At 48.9% G+C, this 23,274-nt stretch overlaps 1 protein-coding gene and 1 pseudogene across 2 annotated transcripts in view; both read right to left on the reverse strand.

Moving 5' to 3' along the window:
- The window catches only part of LOC120846865 (serine/threonine-protein kinase mig-15), a 69,747-nt gene that overhangs the window by 25,229 nt on the left and 21,244 nt on the right, over positions 1–23,274 (reverse strand). The window contains exons 13-18 of one of the 2 annotated variants that reach the window (XM_040218766.1): positions 21,773–22,071; positions 18,787–18,934; positions 14,129–14,734; positions 6,274–6,438; positions 3,422–3,638; positions 2,436–2,647 (exon numbers count right to left, since the gene is read on the reverse strand). In XM_040218766.1, coding sequence (XP_040074700.1) covers positions 2,436–2,647; positions 3,422–3,638; positions 6,274–6,438; positions 14,129–14,734; positions 18,787–18,934; positions 21,773–22,071 — 1,647 coding nt within the window. Of the gene's footprint in view, positions 1–2,435; positions 2,648–3,421; positions 3,672–6,273; positions 6,439–14,128; positions 14,735–18,786; positions 18,935–21,772; positions 22,072–23,274 lie in introns of both variants that reach the window. The other variant, XM_040218765.1, reaches the window with a different exon arrangement.
- LOC120846866 lies at positions 8,596–9,272 on the reverse strand (annotated as a pseudogene).

A 23,274-nucleotide genomic window follows, 5' to 3' on the forward strand; every position in this document is an offset into this window, starting at 1 on the left:
CGATGCAGAACGTAGTTTTCTTCCTGCTCTGGGCAGTGACAATAAATTTGAGAAATGTATTTTCGCCCACAAAATTGCATTTAATTACAATTGTATTTGAAATACCCTTGTTTTAGTATTTAAATACCCACGTCAAATACACTACCCGATTTGTAATTAAATACAAATGCAAAATACACAAAGTATTTGAAATACGTATTTCAAATACTTTTATTTGAGATACTGCCCATCCCTGGACTGAGGTATGACCACAAATAGACTATAGCAGAATGTGGTTTAGGGCCCCTTTAAGGAAGGACAGCCAAGGAAAGAAAATGTGGTGGTCGATCGTAGGGGAAGAAATTTGGCATAACGAGTGAATGACGCAAAGTATGCTCACAGTTGGACCGGTCGTTTTCGTTTGAAGAAGTAGAGACAAATAATAAAGAAAGATCCATTGGTGGATCCTTAGAGAATGCAATAGCATGACCCTTGGAAATACCACATGTCCCCCTTTGGGAAATGCTAACGCTGACCCCTACTTTTCTCTCTTGCTTCCTCTATTTTCTGCTGCCTTTTGTTGGTTTCGTTACGGGGTCACTGTTATCATTTCCCAAAGTGTGTGGCGTTTCCCAAGAATCATTCTCACACATTCCCTAAGGATCCACCAATGGATCCTCATTTAATTTCTTCCGGCTTCTGTTGCACAAAGACCCGTGTCGGTTTGCCGTTTCTTGCGCCACATTTCGACCAGCCGAGCTAGGCGCTACTTACGCTTCTCTGTCTCGTTTGCCCGCCATGCACGCTTAGCAGGAGCATCCACTGCCCGACGCTGCTGCAAGTTCAGACTCGCCGCAGCATCTGAGCGCGCATTGGCTTCAGCTTTGTGACGTCGCCTCCCTCTCACTTTTGACCTTCCCTACTCTCCTCCTGTCTACGCGGCACGCTTCCCTTTCCACTGTCTTGTCCGCAGACAGACGCCGTCAGCTTTTCCCTGCCATATAAGTATTAATGCTAACACATTAATAAAAAAATTTAAAACATGAAAGATCGTTAATGCCGACCCAAACGCAAGCTCCAAGCAGTTATGAGGGGGTTACAAGATAGGTGTGTGGAGATCTAGGCAATTGTGAAATTGCGCACAAAAAAATAAGTTGCATACCAGATTCAACAGTCTAACAGGGTACAAAAGTTTGACGCAGTTTTTTAAAGGGAGGCATAGAAGGGTTAGAGGTGGTGCAAGCTACCACCCAATATAGAAGGTACAGCCCACCACATATCCATTCATGTAGCCACCGCCGGCAGCTCCGTTGCCGCCGGTTTGAATGCTTTACCGTCCTGTTCTCGGCACGACGCCTTCCCGTGCCGGTGCCGAAACAAGGTGAGGAGTTGGCTGTGTGAACGAGGCCTTAGTGTTCCCTTAGACTTTGCTCCCTCCCTGGTCTCTCCTCAAGCTAAAACTAAGAAGCCCGGGGCATGTCTTCGACCAGAGTGCTTAGCGTCCTGCTCGGCCGACGCATCAAAAGTGGACCCTAAATGGCAACAAACGATGTCACAAAAGCCGCAGCACTAAACCGTTGGACGTCGCGATCCCGGTGATAGGCGCAAGAAGTCTCAGCCAAAAGCGCCAGCGAGTATGGTACGACGTCGTCGCGGGGTTTTCAACTCGTGGCTGGCGAAGCTTCTGTGGACAGTCAAGCTAGAGAGCGACCCGCAGCAAAGCAGGCGTCTGCAACATCCCCCGCTGCCATGGCGCCGCCGCCGGGATCGCGGCTGGTGACGACTAAACGCTTCTAAGACGTCACCGGGCATAAATCACTGGACCATTTTCTCGGTCACGGTAAATGCGTCAGTCGCAGACATGTTCCAGGCGCCGTACCAAGATGCCCCGTCTACAGCCACTGAACAAGCTGCGCTTCAGAGTAACAGAACTTCGGCCGTCGCATTGCTTAAAATCATGATCGGAAACCTCACTCGGAATCCCATGGAACCGTTTTCCGTCCACCAGAAATGGTAAAAAGGTCCACGACGGAGCGAAACGATATTGCTGGAGTTTCCCAACGCCGTATCTGAACCTTGGGAAGTCACATTATTTTAACTGTTGCCATTGCCAATTGCATGCTCTCTGCACTATGGTCTGTAGCAGGCTAAGAATAATGGGCCAGGTTCCTCCTCACAAAGCCTTACACTCTTGCCACTTCATAGAGCAAATGATCAAAAGGAGGCAAGTGGAAAGCTGGAAACTACCAATCCTGGCAAGCAGAGAGCTTTGTGGAAGGGGCTTCTACCACCATTCTCAACCTGCAACAAACATAGGCAACGAAGTAGTGGCACCCGTAAGACAATAAAGGAATGAAGTTCCAATACATCAACGTAGCCTATCCAGTGGCTCTAGACGTAACAACAGAGGCGCCGACGCAACACTGGGAGTGCGGGTGACTGCAAGGAAGGCTCACGGCGTCGGTGCGCAGGATCTTGCTCTTGAGCCAGGAGAGGTAGTAGACCCGGACACGCTGCTTTTTGCCCGAGATGGTGACCAGGATGTTTTGTCCCTCAAGCACCTCCATCTGCTGGAAGCGGCGCCTCGAGATGAGCTGGTACACCTTGCCCTGGCCGCTACGGTCCAGCAGCATCAGGCCGTTCTCCGTGCCGATTAGCAAATTCACACCTGCGTCGAAAGGGAAAGGAGACGACATCATCTCGCACGCTCGTTCGACGGGGCGCTAGGGGCCGCAGCAGCTTCACAAAAGAATGTTGTGTGACCAAGCGAGGATACGCACAGGATAACAAAGATTGCGAGAGACATCCGCACGATTCCGAAGATTATTTTTCTAGAGTAAGCTCGCATACAAGGGGATTTCTCAGAGTGCTCAGCAAGAAGAAGCAGAGCTGCGCAGCTTGAGGCGAGGCATGTGTGAAATCGTTCAGAATGAATAAGGAACAATACTAACAACCTAAAAGCAACTAGAAAAAGAAATAAAAGGACAAGGGGGGGGGGGGGTATGTTTTTTCATAAAGTTACCTCTCAAGTGGGAGATTCAAGCGCATAATCTAAATTGTTTTTTTTTGTTTTTTTTTGTTAGCTTCTCAACAAACAAAGCAATATTGGGTGCCAGGGTCCCTTTAACCTTCCTTGTACAGAGCAATCCCCTAGCAACAATACCACATTTAACGATTAGTTTCTAGTCCAGATACAACAATAATCGGTTATAACAATCAAAATTTTGGATTTTCTCATTATCGTTAAAAATGGATTGCACATGTACCACTATAATGCCATCCATGGCAGATTAAAGATGAAATGTGTTGTCAACGAGCAATGTCTTCGAAAAAAAGAAAAAAAAAAGCACAGGGTTTTGAAATGTTATTTTCTTTTTTCACCCTGACCTTACCTGTCAACAAAACAAACACATGGCAGAAAGAGAGGGAACAAGTGGCTCACCCCAGAGTGCGGCGCACAGGATCTCCGAGTAGAAGCGCTTCTTGTACTTGCGGATCTCGGGGGTGTTGTTGGCCGCCTCGTGGGATGTTGGGGTCACGTTGACGTTGACGTGCGACTCCCGCCGGGGGGACGGGGTCGGAGGGGCCCCTCCCCCGTTGGCGCCCCCCGCGCTAAAACCGAACGTCAGGAATGATCGCTGCTTCTGTTGCAACTGCAACTGAGGCGGAGTCTTGTTAATAGCCTGTCGGTACTAGAAGGGGAAGAAACACAACGGTGAGGGCGCAGGTTAGCCGGCGGCAGAGCAGCTGGGGCCAGGTGTGACAACATTCCGTTCACCCCTAAGCCGACAGTTACGTCTTTCACTATGTGATCAAGCCACTGCCCGTACCAACACCACCTAAAACAATCAAACTGCTTTCTCTACCTCCAAGTAACGCCCCCACACTAGGACGACGCCAACTTGGTGACTGGGCCCGGGCTCGACGCATTGAATGGACACAAGGCTCGGCCGAACGCCGACGGCGTCTGATCTGGGTCTGCGTTCCTTCTTGCTGGGGGGGACGTCGAAATCCCGGTCTATGATTATTCTAGGCGTTGCTTGTACCCACGTCCAGCGAGTGGGGTCGGGCGACGAAAGGGAGGCGGTTGACTGGTCCAGCCAGCACATAGCTCCCATCACACCATCGGCTTAGGGGGCGAATGGAGTACAAAGCTAGCATCGCTAAGAAACACCTACGGCCATTACAACTTTTGCACGATTATACAAGCGCGAATGTGCAGTTTATAAGTCACACTTCTAATGTGCAAATGCTCGTGCAAGATAAAAGCATTCCACAGTAAGCGTGTGTCAATACTTTAAGCCAAGTTGGTTCGAGATGTTTACTTGGAGCAAAACACCTAACTGAGGGTTGGACAAAACTTTAGCAAAGGCAGAGTTAGGCTTGCACAACTGGCTTCACAGAAGCATAGAATGAAAAGGCACTGAACGGTAAAAGAGTAATTTTGTCTCCTGTCTGGAAGTACCTGTTTCTGACGCACTTCAAATTACAGTCTCCATTGCTGTCCTTCCCGTTTGACTAAGATGGTGTGCCACTGAAACCGGCAATAATGAACCCATGCAGAGCCTGTGATGCCTACAACACTGAGGTGGCACGAAATCTCATAACCTCTATTGCAATCATAATGGCAGACAAGTGACAAGAATGAAAGAAGTGAAGATGTAATGGGCAGTTACATCGACTTCTATAACTGGCCCTCATTTGAGCGCTTGCGACCAGAAGCCTATGATCTTAGACATAGCTGCCCGAAATTGTTCACGTATCACATCGAACATAAGGCCCAAAAACCTTTCGCAACAATTTTTGATATTCATGCTACAAAAACCGCCATTTCCTGCCTCCCCGATTTGCGGATGCAGCTTGAAACACAAATAGGTAAAACATTTGCTTCCCTGGCGTGACATGGGTATTAAATCTCTTGCAGCTTCGCATTGCATAGATAATGTGCAAGAAGACAAGTACAATGAACGACTTAATTTTCGCTCGGACCTAATTTTCGCCAAATTTTGTGACTACCATATTTACTCGCATAATAAACACACCCCCACAACGGGCATCAATATTTTGAATTTTTTTCCCTCCCGTAATCAATGCACCTCCAATTTTCGAATCCGCGATTCTCGAATTGCGTCCAATTTAGCAAGCCACCAAACCGGTTTTCTTTTGCCGCCAAGCGGCCAAGCCAAGACAACCCATGCCAGGCCGCTCACGTCACAACAGTGGCTCACAAAATACGGCCCCAAGTGCGTAGTTGCCGTAGTTACGGAAGTGATCAACCGTGAAACCGAGTGTCGCGCACACTTGACGAAGCTTGGGTCGAGGCACTGCAGAGCCCCGGATATTCTTCGCCTATCGGATGCATTGATATCAACAAACAAGCCGCCGTCTGTGGTCTGCTTTCGGAGAGTGAAATCACGAAAGTAGTTAGGGCTAATTTCACATACTCCGGGTAAATGTGTTTATTTAATCTGCAGCAGAATGGCAAAGCGAGGTGCACGTTGCACTGTAGGCTGAGAGTGTCTGGTAGCCTCTCCGTAAACGAAACTTGATCTGTGCGAGCGGGCTTCGGCAGTTGGACTTCGTAGGAGTTCCTGTCTCCGTGAACGAAACTTGATCCATGTGAGCGGGCTTTGGCGGTCTGGGGTTGGACTTCCTACGAGTTCTTATATGCATGGTCGCGGATTATACCCGAGCGTGCCCGCCGGGTACTCGCAATATATATCGCCTAAGAACGGTGGTGGTTGGGTTGCTTTTCGTGCTGAGTGAGCTTCGTAGGGCGCTTTTCCTTTGGCAAAAGGCACCCCAAAAGCGCCCTAAAAGGATTTTCAAATTATAAAGCATGGTTAATGTGGCGCGCCTCCATCACTGGAGACGTGCCACAGAACCCTTGCGGTGTCATATTGGCACCTAATATGACATTTGCACGAAGTGTGTAAATGCAAAAATTTTACCTCGTGTATTGAACACCGCCCGCCCCCCCCCCCCCCCCCCCCCCCAAATATGTGTAAATTTTTCAGGAAAAAAAGGTGTGTTGATTATGCGAGTAAATACAGTATAAACTTATTGCACACACACAAAAAAAAAAGATATCACATGAATATTATTATTACTTTACGCTAACAAATGCATGGCATTACACCATCAAGTGCAAGAATCTGATATGTGAAATGTTCCCCTCGACTCACATGTCCCAAACTTCACAAATTATTGAGCTTGCAAAAATGAAGTCGTTTAGAGTAGCGTCTTTTACCGTTCAGAGCCTGCTTCAACGAAAGAGTAGGTGGAGTCAGCTACCTCTTCTGAGGTAGACTTGTCCTGTTGCCTCGACTGTTGAGCGTGGCGCGGAAGCAAGTCCGGCAGCTCTCCCCCGCTGGACCGGGCACCCGAGAGGTTGCCCGACGAACTCTGGGAGAGGTCCGACCGGCCCAGGCGGTCCCCGGCATCACGGTCGCGGTTGCTCTGCGGCAGGGAGAACCAACAACGTGCTTCGTCGGCACACATGCCCTGAGAAAAGCGCTGTTTAGGGCTCTTCGGTTCAAGGAAAGCAGTTATTGCTTTTCTTGTAACATTCAAATTAAGAGTTGTTAGGGTGCTCACTCACTCGAGGCAATAAAATAAAATTACATGAAGTGCTTCAGCCCTCAAGTGTGTAAAATGTAAAATGATTTCCACTTTTCATTATGCTCCCTTCAGGTACATGCTGGAACAAGTGAGCCTGTAACCTATACTAAAAAAAAGCAAAAAGGACCTTGACATACATTTATGGTTTTCTCTATTACGACAGCATTCACAAAAGTTTCCCATAAAATCCATATAGTAATTAATGGCTTTGCCAAAAACACTTCGCATCACCTTTTCCACTTCTCACGAAACGAGGCAACCAGCAGCACCTCGTATTCCACTATATCCAATTTTTGAACATTATGCTTTAGCCAGAGCCCTTTTTAGAAACCAACTCCCGAAATAACAGTGTCATGTTTACAACAGCCCGCCTTTGGGTTAAAACTAGAGGTGTGCGAATATCAAAATATTTCGAAGCGAATCGAATCGAATAGTAAAGGTTACGAATCGAATCGAATCGAATATTTTCGAATACGAATATTTTTTATTTGATGTGAATCAACCAAGGATACTCCATCAAAAACGAACTGGGAATTCTTTTTCAGCAAACGTAATTACAAAAAGGTTAACTTTATTATGGCAATAAAAAAAATGTCACACATGTGACTGATAAAAAGACAGATAAAGTAATACTAGTAAAACACGATTCAGAGTATGAAGTTACAGAATGTTGTCATGAAGAAATGTAAGTTGCTCCACATGTTCTGGGAGCAGTGATGCTCTTCTGCTGGTCACAATTCCCCCAGACACTGAAAACAGGCGCTCGCTAGACACACTTGTGGCTGGTATGGCTAGGTACCTTCTTGCAAGTCGAGCCAACAGGGGGTATCTTGTGGCACCCTTCTCACACCACCACTTGCAAGGATCCTCTTCCCGGGCCAGGACGTCTTCATGCAAGTAGCTTGCAACCTCTTCTTCAGCTTGTGTCATTGAATGCTGCTTTTGTTTAATGAGGCTGTCGAAGTTTTGCCACAGCGCTGACCTGGACGGAACTTCAGGGGCCGCTGTCTCTGAGGACACCCCTGCGCTTCTTTGTGTCTCAGGGATTTTTTGCGCTTCCTCAACCCCCAGGTTCTTCAGCCAGTTCCCCATCGACCTGTCCTCTTCGTAGACCACTGCCTTGAACCTTGGGTCTAGGAGCATTGCCAAGCTGGCTACTTGGTCAAATTTGTAGTCAGGAAATCTTGTCTTGAGGCACTTGGCCAGGTTAGATGAGAACGAGGAAGTTATGGTCTGCTGGCTGATGGAGCTGTTCAGGCATGCAAGGATGCAATACAAGATGGGTATTTGGGCTGACAAGGTTGGGTAGCTGTCAGCTCCAGCATTGGTCGTTGCTTCTTCTAGTGGCTTCAGAGTAGCAACGTAATCACTCATTTCCTTCCATTCTGTTCCGGTAAAGCCTTCAATTGACCCCGCTTCAGATACAAGGTCAATGGTTACTGCTTCTCTTAACTCTAAAAGCCTGGACAGCATTGCACATTCACTATTCCACCTTGTTTCAATGTCCTGAACAACATGCAGGGGGGATCTGCCCATTTTCTTTTGGTAGCAGTTGAGCCTCTCCTGAGCTTTTGGGCTATGTTTATAGTGCCCAACAATGCCTCTTGCTTTTTTACAAAGTACAGAAAGTCCTGGAGTCATCTCTTTCGCGTCGCTGATGACTAGTTGTAAGGTATGAGCAAAACAAGTTCTTTCACACCAAGGAAGTGCATGAGTGGCTGCTCTGATGTTGCGAGCGTTGTCAGTCACCACGTAAAAAGGGCAAACGTCCTTGGGAATGTCCCAGTCTGTGACAAGCTTATCAAGAATTGAGGCAATTCTAGCTGATGTGTGCTTCCCTGGGAAGTGACGGGTGCTCAAGTTGTAGCGAGTGAGCTTGAACTGCGAGTCCAGGAAGTGGCAGGTCAGGCTGATGTAGCTTTCGTTCGCTCTGGACGTCCACATGTCAGAGGAAAGGAGAGAGACTCCATGCCACTCTCGAACGCATTCTGTAGCTCAAGTCGAACCTTCTTTCTAGTGTCGTCGTACAACTTCGGCACTAACGTGCGCGACAGCGTTGTTCTCGATGGTGGCAGGTAACCTGGGACATGCCTCCTTCAATGAATCCCGAAATCCCCGGTCTTGCACAATCGTGTACGGTTGCAGGTCGAGCGCAACCATCTTGGCAATCTTCAGGTCCAAAGCCTCCCGTTTCGCTTGCGGCAGTGCCGTTTTTCTCAACACATCAGCAATGCTTGGCTGATTAGCAGGCTTGACTTTAGCAGCTGCTTGAAACTCCGCATACTGATTGGCGTGCCGTTTCAAATGGTTCACGAGAGTAGTGGTCGTGCCTGATGGGGTTCGCAGTGAGCTTTCGCAAAGGTTGCACACAGCTTCACCCTGGCAAACTTTTCGGAAATGGGTCCATACGAGACTTCTTGTGTTGGCAGGAGGTTGTGTACTCCGCCGTGGTTGTTGAGTTCCTGACGATTCCTGTCGTGGCTCCATCAAGCTCAAGCACCAGCAGACACAGACGAGCGCAACCACGTCAGAAGCGCAACCACGTGAACGTAAAGCATGGCACACGACACGAGGGATGAAAACGTGCGCCTCGCGGCCACCACAGCCTCCTGCAGAACTAACCTTGCGCAATATATTTTCGTGTGCAATAGTTGTGCCGAGAGAGGGCGCCACGAAGAAGCTATAAAGCTAAAGACGCAATACGGCTATTTTTCGGCTGAGGGAGCAAGTCTCACTTCGAGCGGTGAAAACGGGTAGAAATGAAATGAATACTGGAAAACTGATTAATCAGAAAATCAAGCGGAAAATAACTCGAGTGGCATGATCCATCATGGCAACGACGATAACAACTGTACAAATTATCCCCGAAAGTAAGCCGTAATCCATATCCAAATTCATAGCACTTTGGCCCCTTGGCTTCCTTGGCCCTGTAGGCCAGTTGGCCAGTCTCTATGGGCTCTGTCGTTCAGTTGTGAGTGCACGTGAGTGAGTGGCTGTAGTCCGTGGCGTTAGAGCTCACGACGATGTACGTGCCCTTGCAAATCGTAGTCCTTTATCAAATTTATCGCAGCGATGGCTCCGTACATGTTTGCGCCACTACCACTGGGCCATCTCCGCAATCCAGATATCGCGGCAAGCGAAGGTCAGATCGCGCTACCGCGTGCATATAATTTCCACTTCCATTGCTTCGTACAAGAAATAACACCAAAAAAAGGCACTTAGGTTGGCTTTTGGGGTTTGCCAAGTTCGAAACTATACTGCGCAGCTTAAAAACAAACTGGGAACGTGACCGCGATTTGGGACTTACCAGCGAGTTTCGAGTTATTCGTAGTTTTCGAATATTCGAAGAACTCGAATACTTCGAACAGTAAAAGTGCGAAGCGAATCGAATCGAATAGCGGGCACTATTCGTGAAGTATTCGAAGTTTCGAATATTCGCACACCCCTAGTTAAAACTGCACAAGCTTAATATAATAATGCTGACAAAACTTGCCTCGATCATTCTGATAAGCCCAGGAAGCACCGAACGTGCCGCGCATGTATTACCGTGTTTACTCGGTTCTAGGCCAGCATTGATTCTAGGTTAACCCCCCAAAACAAGGAAAAAAAAAATAAAAAATTCTCGATGTTAGGTTCATCAGAAAGAAACAGTAAAACACCATAAATTAAACACAGAAAGGCAATTATTTCCGATATACAATATCGGCTACGAAGCCGACGGGGGTGTAAGTGGTTTATATCCGCGTTTTCAAATAAAGACGCGAGCAACAAACAAAAGTAAACATTTTTTTTTTGTGTGTGTGCGTTTGTGAAGGAGAGAAGGGAGGGGGCAAGGAGACAGGTCATCGCATCCTTCTCCCTCCCTTTCCCCCCTTGTGTGCATGCGAAAGCTGCGCAAAAAAAAAAAAAAAACCGGCAGTTTTGGTTTTGGTAGCTGGCATTGCCGCGAAGTGGTGTAGGCGGCAACCACATCCTTGTCTCTAAGCCAACCCCCAAGTTCCGACTTTATTTTTTTTTTTTTTTTATAAAACCTTTTTACTTTCGTGAAGAAGGAAGATCAGCGGAGCTGTACTCAATACACTGTGTGCTTCTCTGTAATCTGTTTTTCGCACTGTTTCCTACGATGAATTCCCACCAACGCGCCTAACTATCCATTCTTCTATTATAGCTGGAAAGGTTGCCGCCATCTACGAGTGACGGCGGAAACCATACTGGTTGTGTGCTTGTTGCCGTCGCTTATAGATGGCGGTAGCTGTCCAGGCAGGCTTGTGTCGACATACACGGACACGGACCTGGGGAACCTAGCCCTTAACAGCTCCGCTGTAAAACCTATCGGCCTAGATTTGAGTAAATACGGTATGCGTGCATTACCATTTGCTGTGCTTGGTTGCAAAGAGCTTCGGGTGGTTTTGGGTGCGCTGCAAACCCGACACTTTTGCGACCTCCACATTCATTAGAATAATCTAGAGAAGTTTTGACTCCCTAGGGAATAGAGCGTGCTACGAGCATGTTTTAATGAGAAGTTTTTTACAGCTTCTGCTTCTTTTGTGGGTACGTACAGAGCCTTGGATTACACCTCTTTGATCGTAAGGAGCCCTCCTTGCAGTAATTGAAACAATTGCAACGAGGTGAGGTTTATAAAGTCCACTACTCTATCAATTGACTTTTGTCTGAAGTTCTGACGTCGTGTGCCCGCTACACTATCCCTTGGTACATTACGATTCACCCTGATGTTGTGAGTCCGCGTGAAGAGGTGCACTTCGCCTACAACGAGCTGCACAGGCCGAAGGTCACCTGCGGGCTAGGTATTTATGACCGAGCATCGCTCGCCGCCAACGGTTGTGTATTGCCTGCTGCAGGCTATGCATTCTTTATGGCGCCTTGCCCCATGTGCAATGCTTTTTCGTCACGCTCGAGCGTTACACTTTTTCTATGACTGGGGAGGACAGAATGTTTAGAGCACAAAAAATGTCTCGGGTGACATGGTCGTGATATCACGTGACGCCACAGGGCACGTGACCTCACGACAGCATGATGCCATGTGACAGAAACAGAGGCACGTGACATCATGATGTCCCTATGAGCTATGTGGGCTGTGGTCCTTACAGGCCTCATCTGTAAAATGTAGTAACACTGGAAGCTAGATTCTGACTGGAGCGCAACAGTATTCTCACAAAAAACGACAGCATAAACAGATTTGTGTCAAAACTTGTAGAGCTCTTAAAGGGCCCCTGAAAAGAAAAAAAAAGTTTTTTAAAAACAGTCTGGTTGGGACACGCGTGTCAAAAAATAAATTTTACGCGAAAAAAAAAATTTTTTTAGAGCAATATTGACTGCGCCAGACGCAATTTAGTCGGCAGTCACCTCCTTTCCACTTTTCTCTCTCTCGGCATTTCGGGCGCGTGGAGGAGAGGTAGTCCCCGCCTCTTCGTGACGGATCGGCTTGGCTGCTTTTCTGGCTTGGCTGCGCCCCGCGCGAGAGCCATTGCTACTTCCTGGCCGTGTTCCAAAATTTACTCGATCTTACCCCAGGGTAAGGGTTTTGTACCCTTGGCGTTGTAAAACCTACCCGCGTACAGCGTTTTTCAATCTGTGCTGTCACGTGATGCGATCCGCCGGAGAAACTCGGAACCGTTTGGAGATTTGGAACACAGCCCTTGGCCGCTGTGTCTGCCGGTCGCACGACGTACCGCGTCGTATCGTGCACGTACCGTGGTCACCGTGGTGCCGTGGTCTTACACACAGTACATAGTCGTCGCGGTGGACCCCGTCCTGAAGCGTCGGTTGCTTCAACGCTGCCAGCTGCTGGGCCTTCGCCCGTACGAGGACACGCCACGCCAGCCGGAAGGCGTCCGCTCCGATCGCCGCAAGACAACCGCTCGCGAGGCACCCGCTTCGCCGCGGCGAAGCGGAGGCCTCGACGAGTTCGTCCGAGCCGCACGATCCTTCAGGCCGCCGCGAGGACACGTAGTGGCAACTGATTTTTTTTTTATTAAACGTTGAGTGCGGTGCTGCGTGCCTCACTAAACTCCTTTACGGGAACCGACATCTAAACAAAAATTGGCACTGGCGCGCGCCAGAAAACAAACAAAAGATGGGATAAACTGGACACACGAATCGCGCAAAGAAGAGCAGAAAAACAGAAACCTGTCACCCCGCGCCACTTGCTAAGTACTTACGATGACTAACTAACACAAGCAACAAGCCCTCTTCAGAATGCGAGACGCGAAGACGGCGACCATGACAGAAAACAAAATGGCGAAGCTTTTGTTTGTTGTTTTGTTGTAGTATCCGAACGGAAGTTACGATTTTGTAAAACGTTTGTAAACAATTGCGACATTCATTCGATGGATTGTTTTTTAAACCTAAAAATATGTAATTCAAAAGGCGATTTCAAGAGATCACGAAGATTTTATAACCAACATCTAAGCTGTCACTCATTCTATTGGCCAATGAGAAGCCGATTTGAATGACCATGGTTACCAATGAGAAGCCGAGCTGAATGACCTGGAATTTGCGCGCAAATTTTCAAATAAATCTCTCGCCGTCAATATTGCTCTAAAAATTTTTTTTTTCGCGTAAAATTCATTTTTTGACACGCGTGTCCCAATTAGACTGTTTTAAAAAAACTTTTTTTTCCTTTTCAGGGGCCCTTTAAAGCATGCATGATACCAAAGCTTTGAAAGTCTGGCTCTGGCAGTAGCAAAAGATGCCAGACAGAAAAAAAGGGCAGTACAAGTCGTCGGAATAAGAAGAACCGACACATTCAACAGACAGCCACCTGAAAAAAGTGCAGGGCTGTTGTCGTATGCAGAGAGAGGAAAGAAATTGTTAGTCAAGAGGACAGAAAAAGGTTAGAAGGGAAGAGAAAAAGAAGGAGAAAAAAGAGGAGTTAGTAGTGTTCAAAAGAGATGGTTAGCAGGCACTCAGCAGAAAAACAGAGGACGAAGGAAGGGAAGACATCGACGTCCGGTCGGGTTTGATCCAAATTCTAGAGCCCCGAGGCAACTGTTTTTCCCGATAGCCAAGAGAGGAACTTTTATCATAATGGAATGCAAGTGTTCAAAGAATAGCTGCCACAGAAACTACAAAAAAGGAACCGCTCAATGCGCCCACTTTCAGCAGTCACCGAGATAGTGGCTATGTAACTTCCTTCAAAGGTGAAGAATTGTGCAAAGAATTTAAATTATGCTCGCATACTTGCGGGGACTTTTAAGATACAATACCTTTTCACTCGTGAAGCTCTGACTACTCTTGCGTTTACAATAATTGTCTATCTACAAGGAAGAGATCTTGGGGCAGCTTCTAAGTTAAAAGAACCAATCATGTTTGGGAAGGATCAAATAAAAACTAGAGGTAGAATCGGACGTTGCCGAACCCACGGTGCTGCTCACCCAATATCCCGATCAAATATTCCCCGAGGAAGCTGAACACATTCCATCCCACCAAACAATGCTCACACACTCAGCCGCTCAAGGTATCACTCACTCACAAACTCAACCGCCCACGCACACACACTCATACTGACCTTACTACTGCCGTCACGTGTCAGCACCACGGCTGGCACTGCCCCGCTGCGTCCCTCGTCGCGCGACAGCCTTTCCGGCCGACTTCCAGCGATGCTCGCCAACTGCGGGACGCCAGGGGCCGAAGACGCCGTGGACGTCGTTGTCGAAGAAGATGGGGCGGCGTGCTTGATGAGCCATTCCGCCACAGCAGCCGGCGAACGGTTCGGTCGCTCCGGGAGCTGCTGCGAGTGCTTCCGCTCCGTGGGCCTCTTCGAACCCTCGCTCCTCCGTGCACCTTCCGACGCCGAAGATTCCTTCCGGGCGCCGCGGCTACCGTGGTGGGGCACCTTGCCGCCGTCGGAGAGCCGCGTGTGGCGCTCCCTGTGGCGACCTTGCTGCAGCGCAGGTTGGTTGCCGTTGCCGCCGCCGCTGCTACTAGAGTGGTGGTGAGAGCGCCGCGGATGGTTCTCGGGCCTGCTGCCGCTGCTTCCGCTGCTGCTGCTGTTGTTGTTGTTGCCGTGGGCGATGAGGTGACTGGGTGGAATCGCCGCCGCAACGCCATTCTTGCTCGCAACCACGGCTGCGGCCGCGGCGATGAAGCTGCCCTGCGTGCTGCTGTTTGATATCTGCGGGTTGGTTCGTAGACAAGAAGAACAATGAGAATAGAAGAAGCTGCTCAGTGTTTGATAACTTCTTTTGATGAATCACAACAATAGGAAACACCATGTTTAACAGCTGAATTGTGAGCAGATCACTCTGGAGTATACTTTATTACGTACTTGGCAATACGTTCCGATGCAAAAACTTTGTTCACCAAATTGGAGACCGAACAAAGCAAATAATCCACAAGTGTCTGGTTCACTTCTGTATGAAAGCGAGCAAAATTAACCTATAGTCGCCGACAGATTCTTCGGACTTTGCAGGGACTGAGAAAACGTCCGAATAATAGAGCAGTCCGAAAAGTCAGCAGATTGAAAACTTGGCTTTATTATGTCTAAGTGGGCGTAAAAAAGTCCTCAACAGTGCCGCCTTCGCTCGCGTTCGGCCACTTTCTATTAGCTTGAGAATCGCTGCCTTTTTTTATAGCGCTATGCTCGAGTAGTTTTTGCGCTTTTTAGCGACACTTCGGGGTGGCGGAAGAACAGATAGGGCCATGACGTCCAAGCCAGCGTAGTCCGAAAACATGATTCACCGAGACAAGACGAGAGGCGCAAGTCCACGACTGCAGAATGGCAAATGAAAGAAGCAAAATGGTAACAATGATGATGATAGGGATGCGCAGCTAGAGACAAAATAAAAAGAGGCCGCATCTCCACGTGGTGAATGATGTTGATTGGGGCGAAGCTCTGGTGGTGCTGATGATACTGATTTTATTGTTCATAGGTAGTGCTGATGGTGCTGTATTCTTTCAATTGCTCATAAGTAGTGCTGAGTTCCGGGTTGCGTTTCGACTTTATTATTACTGCTTTATGGTCAGTGAGATGCAGAGCCAGTGGTTTTTCTAGCGCAGTGGTTCTCAACCATTGATGTTTTGCGGACCCCTTGTGGATCGGCAGAGATAGTGGAGGACCCCGTTTGTGATGAGAGAAGGGCAAAGGTATAGGTTAAATATAATAATGATTTATTAAATGGATATAACTAAGGCCTAGTGTAAAGTAGACCTCTGTCATTGACATACACATGAGAAAACTCGCCCGAAAACTGAAATGTTTCTTCTCAATCTGAGAAAATACAACTTTTATTGCCGGGCTTGACTAATGAGGCAAGACTTCGCGGACCCCTAGAATGCCTTCGCGGACCCCAGAGGGTCCGCGGACCCCCATTTGAGAACCACTGTTCTAGCGGATCAGCTTGGATCCGCTAGAAGTCGTGGGATTGCATCTCCACTGCTTAAGTCAACGGTCCATGCAAGAAAGAGAATGTGTGGTATGGATCGTGGTTATATACGCAGTTGAGCATTTGACCACAGCGCCCTCTCGTCTATAAACGTTCAGCCAATGCATGCAAAGTTTAACGCGATTATATACGCATTTGACTGCAGCACCCTCTCCTGTATAGACGTTGAGCGGCTACATGCAACGTTGGAGTGTAGCGTAGTGGTTAAGACATCTGCCTCGTAAGCAAGCGGTCCCGAGCTTGAACCCCCGTGCAAGGGTAAATTTTTTTTTTTTTTTTTTTAAGGTGGGCTGATTTTGGAGGCAGTGCCATCAATGTGAGCACGGACGCCGGACGGATAAACAAGGCTAGACCCTAAGGAGCTTCGCCCCTAAAACGTTCAGCCTTTCCCCTCTCTAGAGAAGGAAGACCAGCGGAGTTGTACTCGATACACTGCCGCAATGCGCATGCGCTCATTTTCCACTTCATCTCGTCCGACATGCCGCCGATCGTGGATACGTCTCCGGCGACCCAGAGTCGGTCGCACACGGCGCATGTGATGCCAAACGAGTAATCCACGAACTCCCTCCGGAACATCGCCATCGCGCCCGGGAACGGTTCAGCCAGCGTGGAGTGCAATCGTCGCCGGGCCTTGCCTCCGTGGCACGATCGTCGTCCATGGCGTTGACCTGCTGGCACCCTTTACATCGCTGGTAGTGTTCTCGGCGGCGGCTTTCCAGGCGAGCGATGTGCTCTTCTTTGGCAAGGGAATCTGAAGCGCTCGACGCAGTTGAGTCAAGGCGACAGCAGCTTTTTGGCGGTTACGGACCCATTCGCGCTGCTGCGTACGTCGCCGCTCCTTCCACAGGCAGTCTTCTTTCCCCGAAAAGGCGTGAGGCCGACCCATCCTAAGTCCAAACCGAAACTGATAAGAGCGTAGGAAATGATGCGCAAAACAGACGAGGACGAAGAAACACACGTGACGAGCGCTGCGCTCGTTACGTACGCTTCTTTTTTGTTGTAGTCCGTTTTTCGCGCTGTTTCCTAAGATGAATTCCCACCAACGCGCTGCCCAACTATCCATTCTTCTATGATAGGTGGAAAGGTTGGCACCCCCTACGAGTGACGGTGGCATCCATACTGGTTGTGCTTGCCGCCGTCGCTTATAGATGGCGGTAGTTGTCCAGAGGTGTTTTTGTTGACAAGTGTTTTGTACACGGACACGATCCTCGAGAACCTAGCCCTTAACAGCTCCGCTGTAAAAGCCGCAGCATGGAGGCACCTAGCAGAAGGACTTAGCAGTACTCATGTAGTGCTGCCAAACTAAGTCAATCCATGTGCAACTAACATAGAACCTAAAATGGCGGCTTCTCGGTGGTGTTCCCCGCAGATTGCTTGCGACGATTTAGTGTGAAAAATTGGTTGGCGACTGTACTTCCAATGCCTGTAAACATAAAGAAAGAGTGTGCCTACTCTACGGTAAAGCAAATATACCAAACTTCTTTGTCTTGATCGGCTAGGTAAAAAAATTGCAGTCGCTTAGCTCGGCTATGCCAGGACATACATAGCGTAAGCTTAGGTTCAGCTGGCTATTCTTAGCTTTCCCGGTTGTCTAGGATTAGCTTGATTATCATGCTTACTGCTGCTTCAATGACACACACACAGTATACGCATTATGTGACTACTTCGCGATCCAATGAGTTAAGCTTCTCCGCTCTTCTTATTGCGGAGGAGGTGCTGTGTAACCGAGCTTTCAGTTGCACATCAAAAGATTCCCAGGTGGTCCAAATTAATCCTCAGTCCTCCACTGGGGCGTGCCAGATGCCCGTCGTCGGTTTGGCGAACTGTGCGCCGTGTTGTTATGTATCAAGCAACCAAGCTGCTGCCCAAAACAACCGGACAGCGCGAGCGAAGATCTCGAGCGGGTGCATGCGTGCGACGCGTGCATCGGGGACTGACCTAGGCGCCATACCAGTCCTGCCCGTTCCGTCACTGCTCCTCGTGCATGCGCAGCAAGGCTCTCCAGGAACCATGCGAAACTGCTTAACCTCGGCCAGTGTAACTTATACTACAAAAATTGCGTTTTCTCTAAGCTTGCTGGTTCAGACATTTACCTTTTGGTGGAACAAACTGTGTCACGACTCCTTGCGTTCCACTGCTATGTGCTGCTCAAACCTTGGTTGCTGTAGCAACCGTATTGTCGTGAACAGTCCTAAAAGGCTTTAACACAGTCCCACTCAAACGCTACCAAGCTAGGCTTTAGACTTCGACCACCATAAGAAAGAGCCACTTTCGGCAGTTCCCACATTTTTTGTAGAATGCCACAACAGAGAACCGCCTTCTTAAAGGAGCCGTCAAAGGAGCAACATTCTAGAGCACCTATTTCTTGTCGGATGGAACAGAGGAGTCCCATTGAGTACATCCTAAAGTCAAATTTGGGAATTCTTTGGTGCCAAACCAACGAGGGGCATCTGGCACGCCCCAATAGATGAGTGGGAATCAATTTCAACCACTCGAGGTTCATTTTACGTGCAAACAAAAGCTCAGTTACACGGCGGTTTCTCCGCAATTAACCTCTTTCAATAGTGAGGCCACCTCAGCTGGGATTTCAATCCACCACTTGGGCTGGGGCTTTGAACCCTCCATCTGGGGATTCAAACCTGCCACCTGGGGGATTTGAACCCGCCGCCTGGGGGTTCGAACCCACCCCCTGGGGATTAATAGTCTGGTGCTTTACCTCAGAGCCACCAAAAGGGGGGGGGTGCCCAAGGGTACCCGGGGAAGACAGAGAGAATGAGCATACCCTGCGAACGACGAGCGTGCCATCGTTGCGGCCATTGGCCTCTTCCTCGTCGGGCGTGGGGGGTAGGGGGCGGTTGGGGGCCTGACACGACAGGGGGTCGTCCCTGGCCATGTGCCTCAGAGTGTCCTGGTTGTATCCGTCTGGAGGCCTGCGACAGGGAAGCACAGAAACAAATTAAGCGGGTCGGCGATTGGGCCAAGCTTGCGACACAAAAACAAATGAAAGGACCAGAAATATTGGGCAGTCCAGTGTTTATCCACAGTATGGTCACAGCGATAGCAGCCACAACTCATGGAGAAGTCGTAGGGCCTCGGCGTCGTGTTCATGCATCATGGGGTGCGTGAACAAAAGCATTCGGAACAAAGTAGACACTTGACCTGTAGCGGATGACAGAAAATGCAATCCTACAACATAAATATTTGGTCAAAACTTTGAATTCCATTTCGCGTGCACAGGCCGGCATTCGGAACGCGCTCTTCGCTCGTGACTGAGTTGCTCCTCTCTGCTCCGTTTTGAACGCTTCTGCTTCTTTTTGCTCCAGAGCGTCTGAAAGCACGTCTCCTGGCACGAGCTCCTGGCAGTGACAGTGCAACAACGTCAACTTGTTATCGGCTGTTTTTTTTTGTTTTGTTTTGTTGTTTTTTTGTTAAAGAAAGCACATGCAGTGGTTATCTGGTACTACAAAGCCCCAAACTTTGAATCGGCTTGTTAACTCTGTGGTGTAGCTCAGTGGTACTGTCTCCGCTTCGCATGCAGCGGCCCCAAGTTCTGCAACGATCCCAGGCTTTCCGAATTTTTTAGAGAAATAGTCAATCAACCTCCTCTTGTAAGAAAAAAAAAAAAAAAAAAGAATGGGGCTGCATTTTTGCAGGAATTTGCAGACTACGTCGAAATGCAATCACATTTCAATGTTTCTTTTATGAAGGGCATATTCTGCTGATTAAATTAAGACAAACCTCGTTCTCTCAGTCGGGCCTCGGTCACAGAAGCGCACAGAAGCCATGTTTCTCTGCGCTTCTTTTCAGCAATGTTTTTTCAATCCCCTCCTTTTTCTTACGAAGCATTATGAAGAATACTGGAGCATTTCCAGCGAGTATCTCACTTTTATTTAAAGGGCAACTCCGCTTAATTTCAAAAATTTTGAGATAGTGGCCGATTTTGCTTTTTGAAGCACTCAAAAACAATCCCCAATCTTTTGTTTCGCGAAAAATAAAATATTTTTCGTGTAATTTTAGTCTATCCATGATCACAAACTGAAACCAAAACGGTGGCAAAGCCGGACAACATTGTATATTCGGCATCACTAAGCATGTACACCCACGTGATATACAAGGGGAAGAAGGAGCTCTCCTCTTATCAGGATCCTCCTTTGTGCCTCCTGGATTAGCACAGGCGTCGCTATTCTCCTCCCAGAAGATTATAGAAGATTAACCTGTCACTCAAAATTCTTACAAAAGCAGCTTCCCTCTCCTCCTTTTACTTGGTGTTCAAAAGTATGCGACGTAACACAAGCCGCGCTCAACGAGGCGATCGGCTTATCAGTAGTATCAATAGTCGAGCGCCGGGCCGGCCGAGCGCGTCACTCACGTCTTTCACGGCGCTGGCGCCACCCGTGCTCTCACCAAGAAAGAAAACAAAATTGAAAAAAAAAAGAAGAAGAAGAAGAAGAAGCTGTACATGTTTGATGACGTCGCGGACGTGCCGGGAGAAGGAATTTGGAGGAAGCGGAAATGCAGCCGGGCAGTGTTGTCTGGCCCGCACGTCTCATCCAAAACCAGCGGATTCGTGCTTGTCAAACTTTGACAGCGATTTTAATGAACTTCTAGGCGGAATTCTGTTGTAATATTTGCCATGGGGGTTTTGTAGATGATAACAAAGAGAACTGTATAGTTTTGCACTACTGGAAAAGAAGCGGAGTTGCCCTTTAAGTGGGAACGGTGACCAAGTGGGCTAGCGCACACCAGCTCAGAGCACGTGGAGTGAAAGCTCGCGCTACAGAACCCAGGATCCTCGCTTCAATCCCCATGCCTGCCCGTTTCGATCTGGATGAGCATCGTACTGGCGTGCAGTCGTGCATCACACCAGAGCCGTATATGGGGAGAGTTTGGTCAGTCTATGATCTCGCCGCCGTAACGCTCTCCTCCCAAGTGAGCCAATCAGCACGTGGCATAGAGCGAGAGGCATGAGCGCATGCGCGTGAACTCCCGGCTGCTCCCACCTGAGTGGGGAGGGCCGCCATCTTCGATCATTCTCCCGGCGGAATGCGTGGGATCGGCATCTAAATTTCGATTATTGCCTTTTATATCGCTGGCTTTGGCAAGAAAATGACATTCTGTTATTCCTCGGTGGGTTAAAAAGCTAACAAATTAAAATTTTTCGGCGTATGGCCACAAACTTTTATTCAGGCGAAAAAGAAGTCGGCCCGTAGCAGACGACGCGTAGCCTCAGAAGTGCTCTTCTCCAACCAGTCTCCGACAGCGTTGCTAAAAAATGGCGGTCGTCTCCTCTCTGCTCCCTTCTTTCTCTCTCGCTCCTTCGGCGCTCTCCTCCCTTTCATTTACTTTTCCCCTCTCCGGCGTCTTCGTCGCAACACCCACTGGCCAAACTCTCCTAATATATGGCTCTGTATCACATTACTGTGTGATGCATGTTAAAGACCCCAGGCTAGAGGTGGTACTGCGCTGGCTAAATTTCTCATCTACTGCTGGAAGACTTGTCGCCCGTTGAGGCACACCAAGTACTAGGCTGTATAAACATACACACAACCTAATCTCAGTTTTATCATATAGCAAAGGCAACTTTGACACGCCGCGTAACCACCGGGACAACTGTGTATCATGCCACACATTGTTCGACAATGCACAAATAAAAGTGACCCATAACCTAAACACGAGAGTAATAAAGAGAATTATGACAGAAGGCGTTAAAAATAATATACTTTCTGGGGCGGGGTTGCCAAAAGAAATAATATTTTTAAAACACTCACAGGGGCCTGGGCGGGTCCGAAGCCAGAAGGGTCCCGTCGTTCTGGACCAGTCCGTCGTCTTCATCCTCTTCTTCATCCTCGTCGTCGTCAGAGTCCGATCCATCGTGCATCTGCTGCCCTGACGTTGGGTGGTGCTGTGCGGCAGCCGCCGAAGAGGCCGGCACAGGGTTCCCGTTGAGCCTCTGGCCGGCGGCGGAACCGGCCGGCACGCTCGAGCGCGAGACGCCGCCGTTGGAGCTGCGACTACCGCCGCCACTGTGCGCCAACTCGTTGAGCTGCTGGGCGAGGACTTCCAGTTCCTGAGGAGGAGGGAACCGCACCAGGCGTTCGTATCTTGTAGCTAAGTGCACGGTTGGATTTGAGGCCCACCCTTTGCAAAGTGTACCGCACTACTAGTTTGTATATCGACCTTTATCAACTCTGCGACGGTCAACGCTGCACATGTACGGCGGCGCAAAAATGTCCCACGCGGTCATTGCCGCACGTGTGCAGCGGCGATTATATGTTGGAAAGCTTCTGCCCAATTGTGAAACTGCGAACACCCCGAGAGGTGTTGTCGTCTGTTATGTCTTGGGGGAACTACCGTAATTACTCGATTCTAACGCGCACCTTTTTTCCGGAAAAATAGGCCAAAAAATCGCTTGCGCGTTAGAATCGGATACGAAACCGAAACTGTCAAAACAGCGGAAATTTCGCTCCACCCATTGCCATCGCCATCTCAAGATGGCGCCGAAGCTTTTTGCCATCTTTCCTCCGTGCTTTTAGCAACCATTTGGTTCCTTCTTTGTTCCTTCTGCGTTCACGCAAGTCGTCCCACTTGCACGCTTACTTGCGCGCAATGGCAGCAGCGGCAGCGAAGGTCCGCCGCTTCGTGTGCTGTACAACGAGTTGACGAGCGGCTCCCACTCGTTCACGACAAGCGGTCGGCTGAAGCGTGCGCCTCTCGAGACGCTCGCGGGATGGGCGCGCGAGGCGTGGGCCACGATCCCTTCGGCCATGGTTGAACGCTCGTTTAAGAAGCGTGGCATAGCGAACGCGCTTGATGGCACAAAGGACGACATGTTATGGTCAGCGGAGAGCGACAAAGAGCTCTCGGAGAGAGACGAGGAGGGTGATGAGTGACTACTTCGATAAATAAATTGCCTGTTTCTCTCGCATTCGTTGTTCTTGATCACGAAGTTCCGCGCGCGTTACAATCGGAGGTGAAAGTTTTTCTGGTTTGTTGGCCTGGAAAAACGGGTGCGCGTTAGAATCGGGGGCGCGTTAGAATCGGGTAATTACGGTATACAGTCAAATCTCGCTAATTCGAACACGCTTAATTCAAACTTTCGGTATATTCGAACTGACGCTGTGGTCCAATCTACACTGTATGTATCTCAATGTGCGAAAAGGTCCAATAATTCTAACGCTTTAGCGCTCGCGCCGGTTAATTCAAACATCCCGCGCCGCCGACCATGCTCTCAGGAGCGGGCTAACTCACGCGGCAGCGCCTCCAACCCGGC

This window comes from Ixodes scapularis, unplaced genomic scaffold (assembly GCF_016920785.2).
Source record: "Ixodes scapularis isolate PalLabHiFi unplaced genomic scaffold, ASM1692078v2 PGA_scaffold5__190_contigs__length_132052651, whole genome shotgun sequence".
Lineage (NCBI taxonomy): Eukaryota > Metazoa > Arthropoda > Arachnida > Ixodida > Ixodidae > Ixodes > Ixodes scapularis.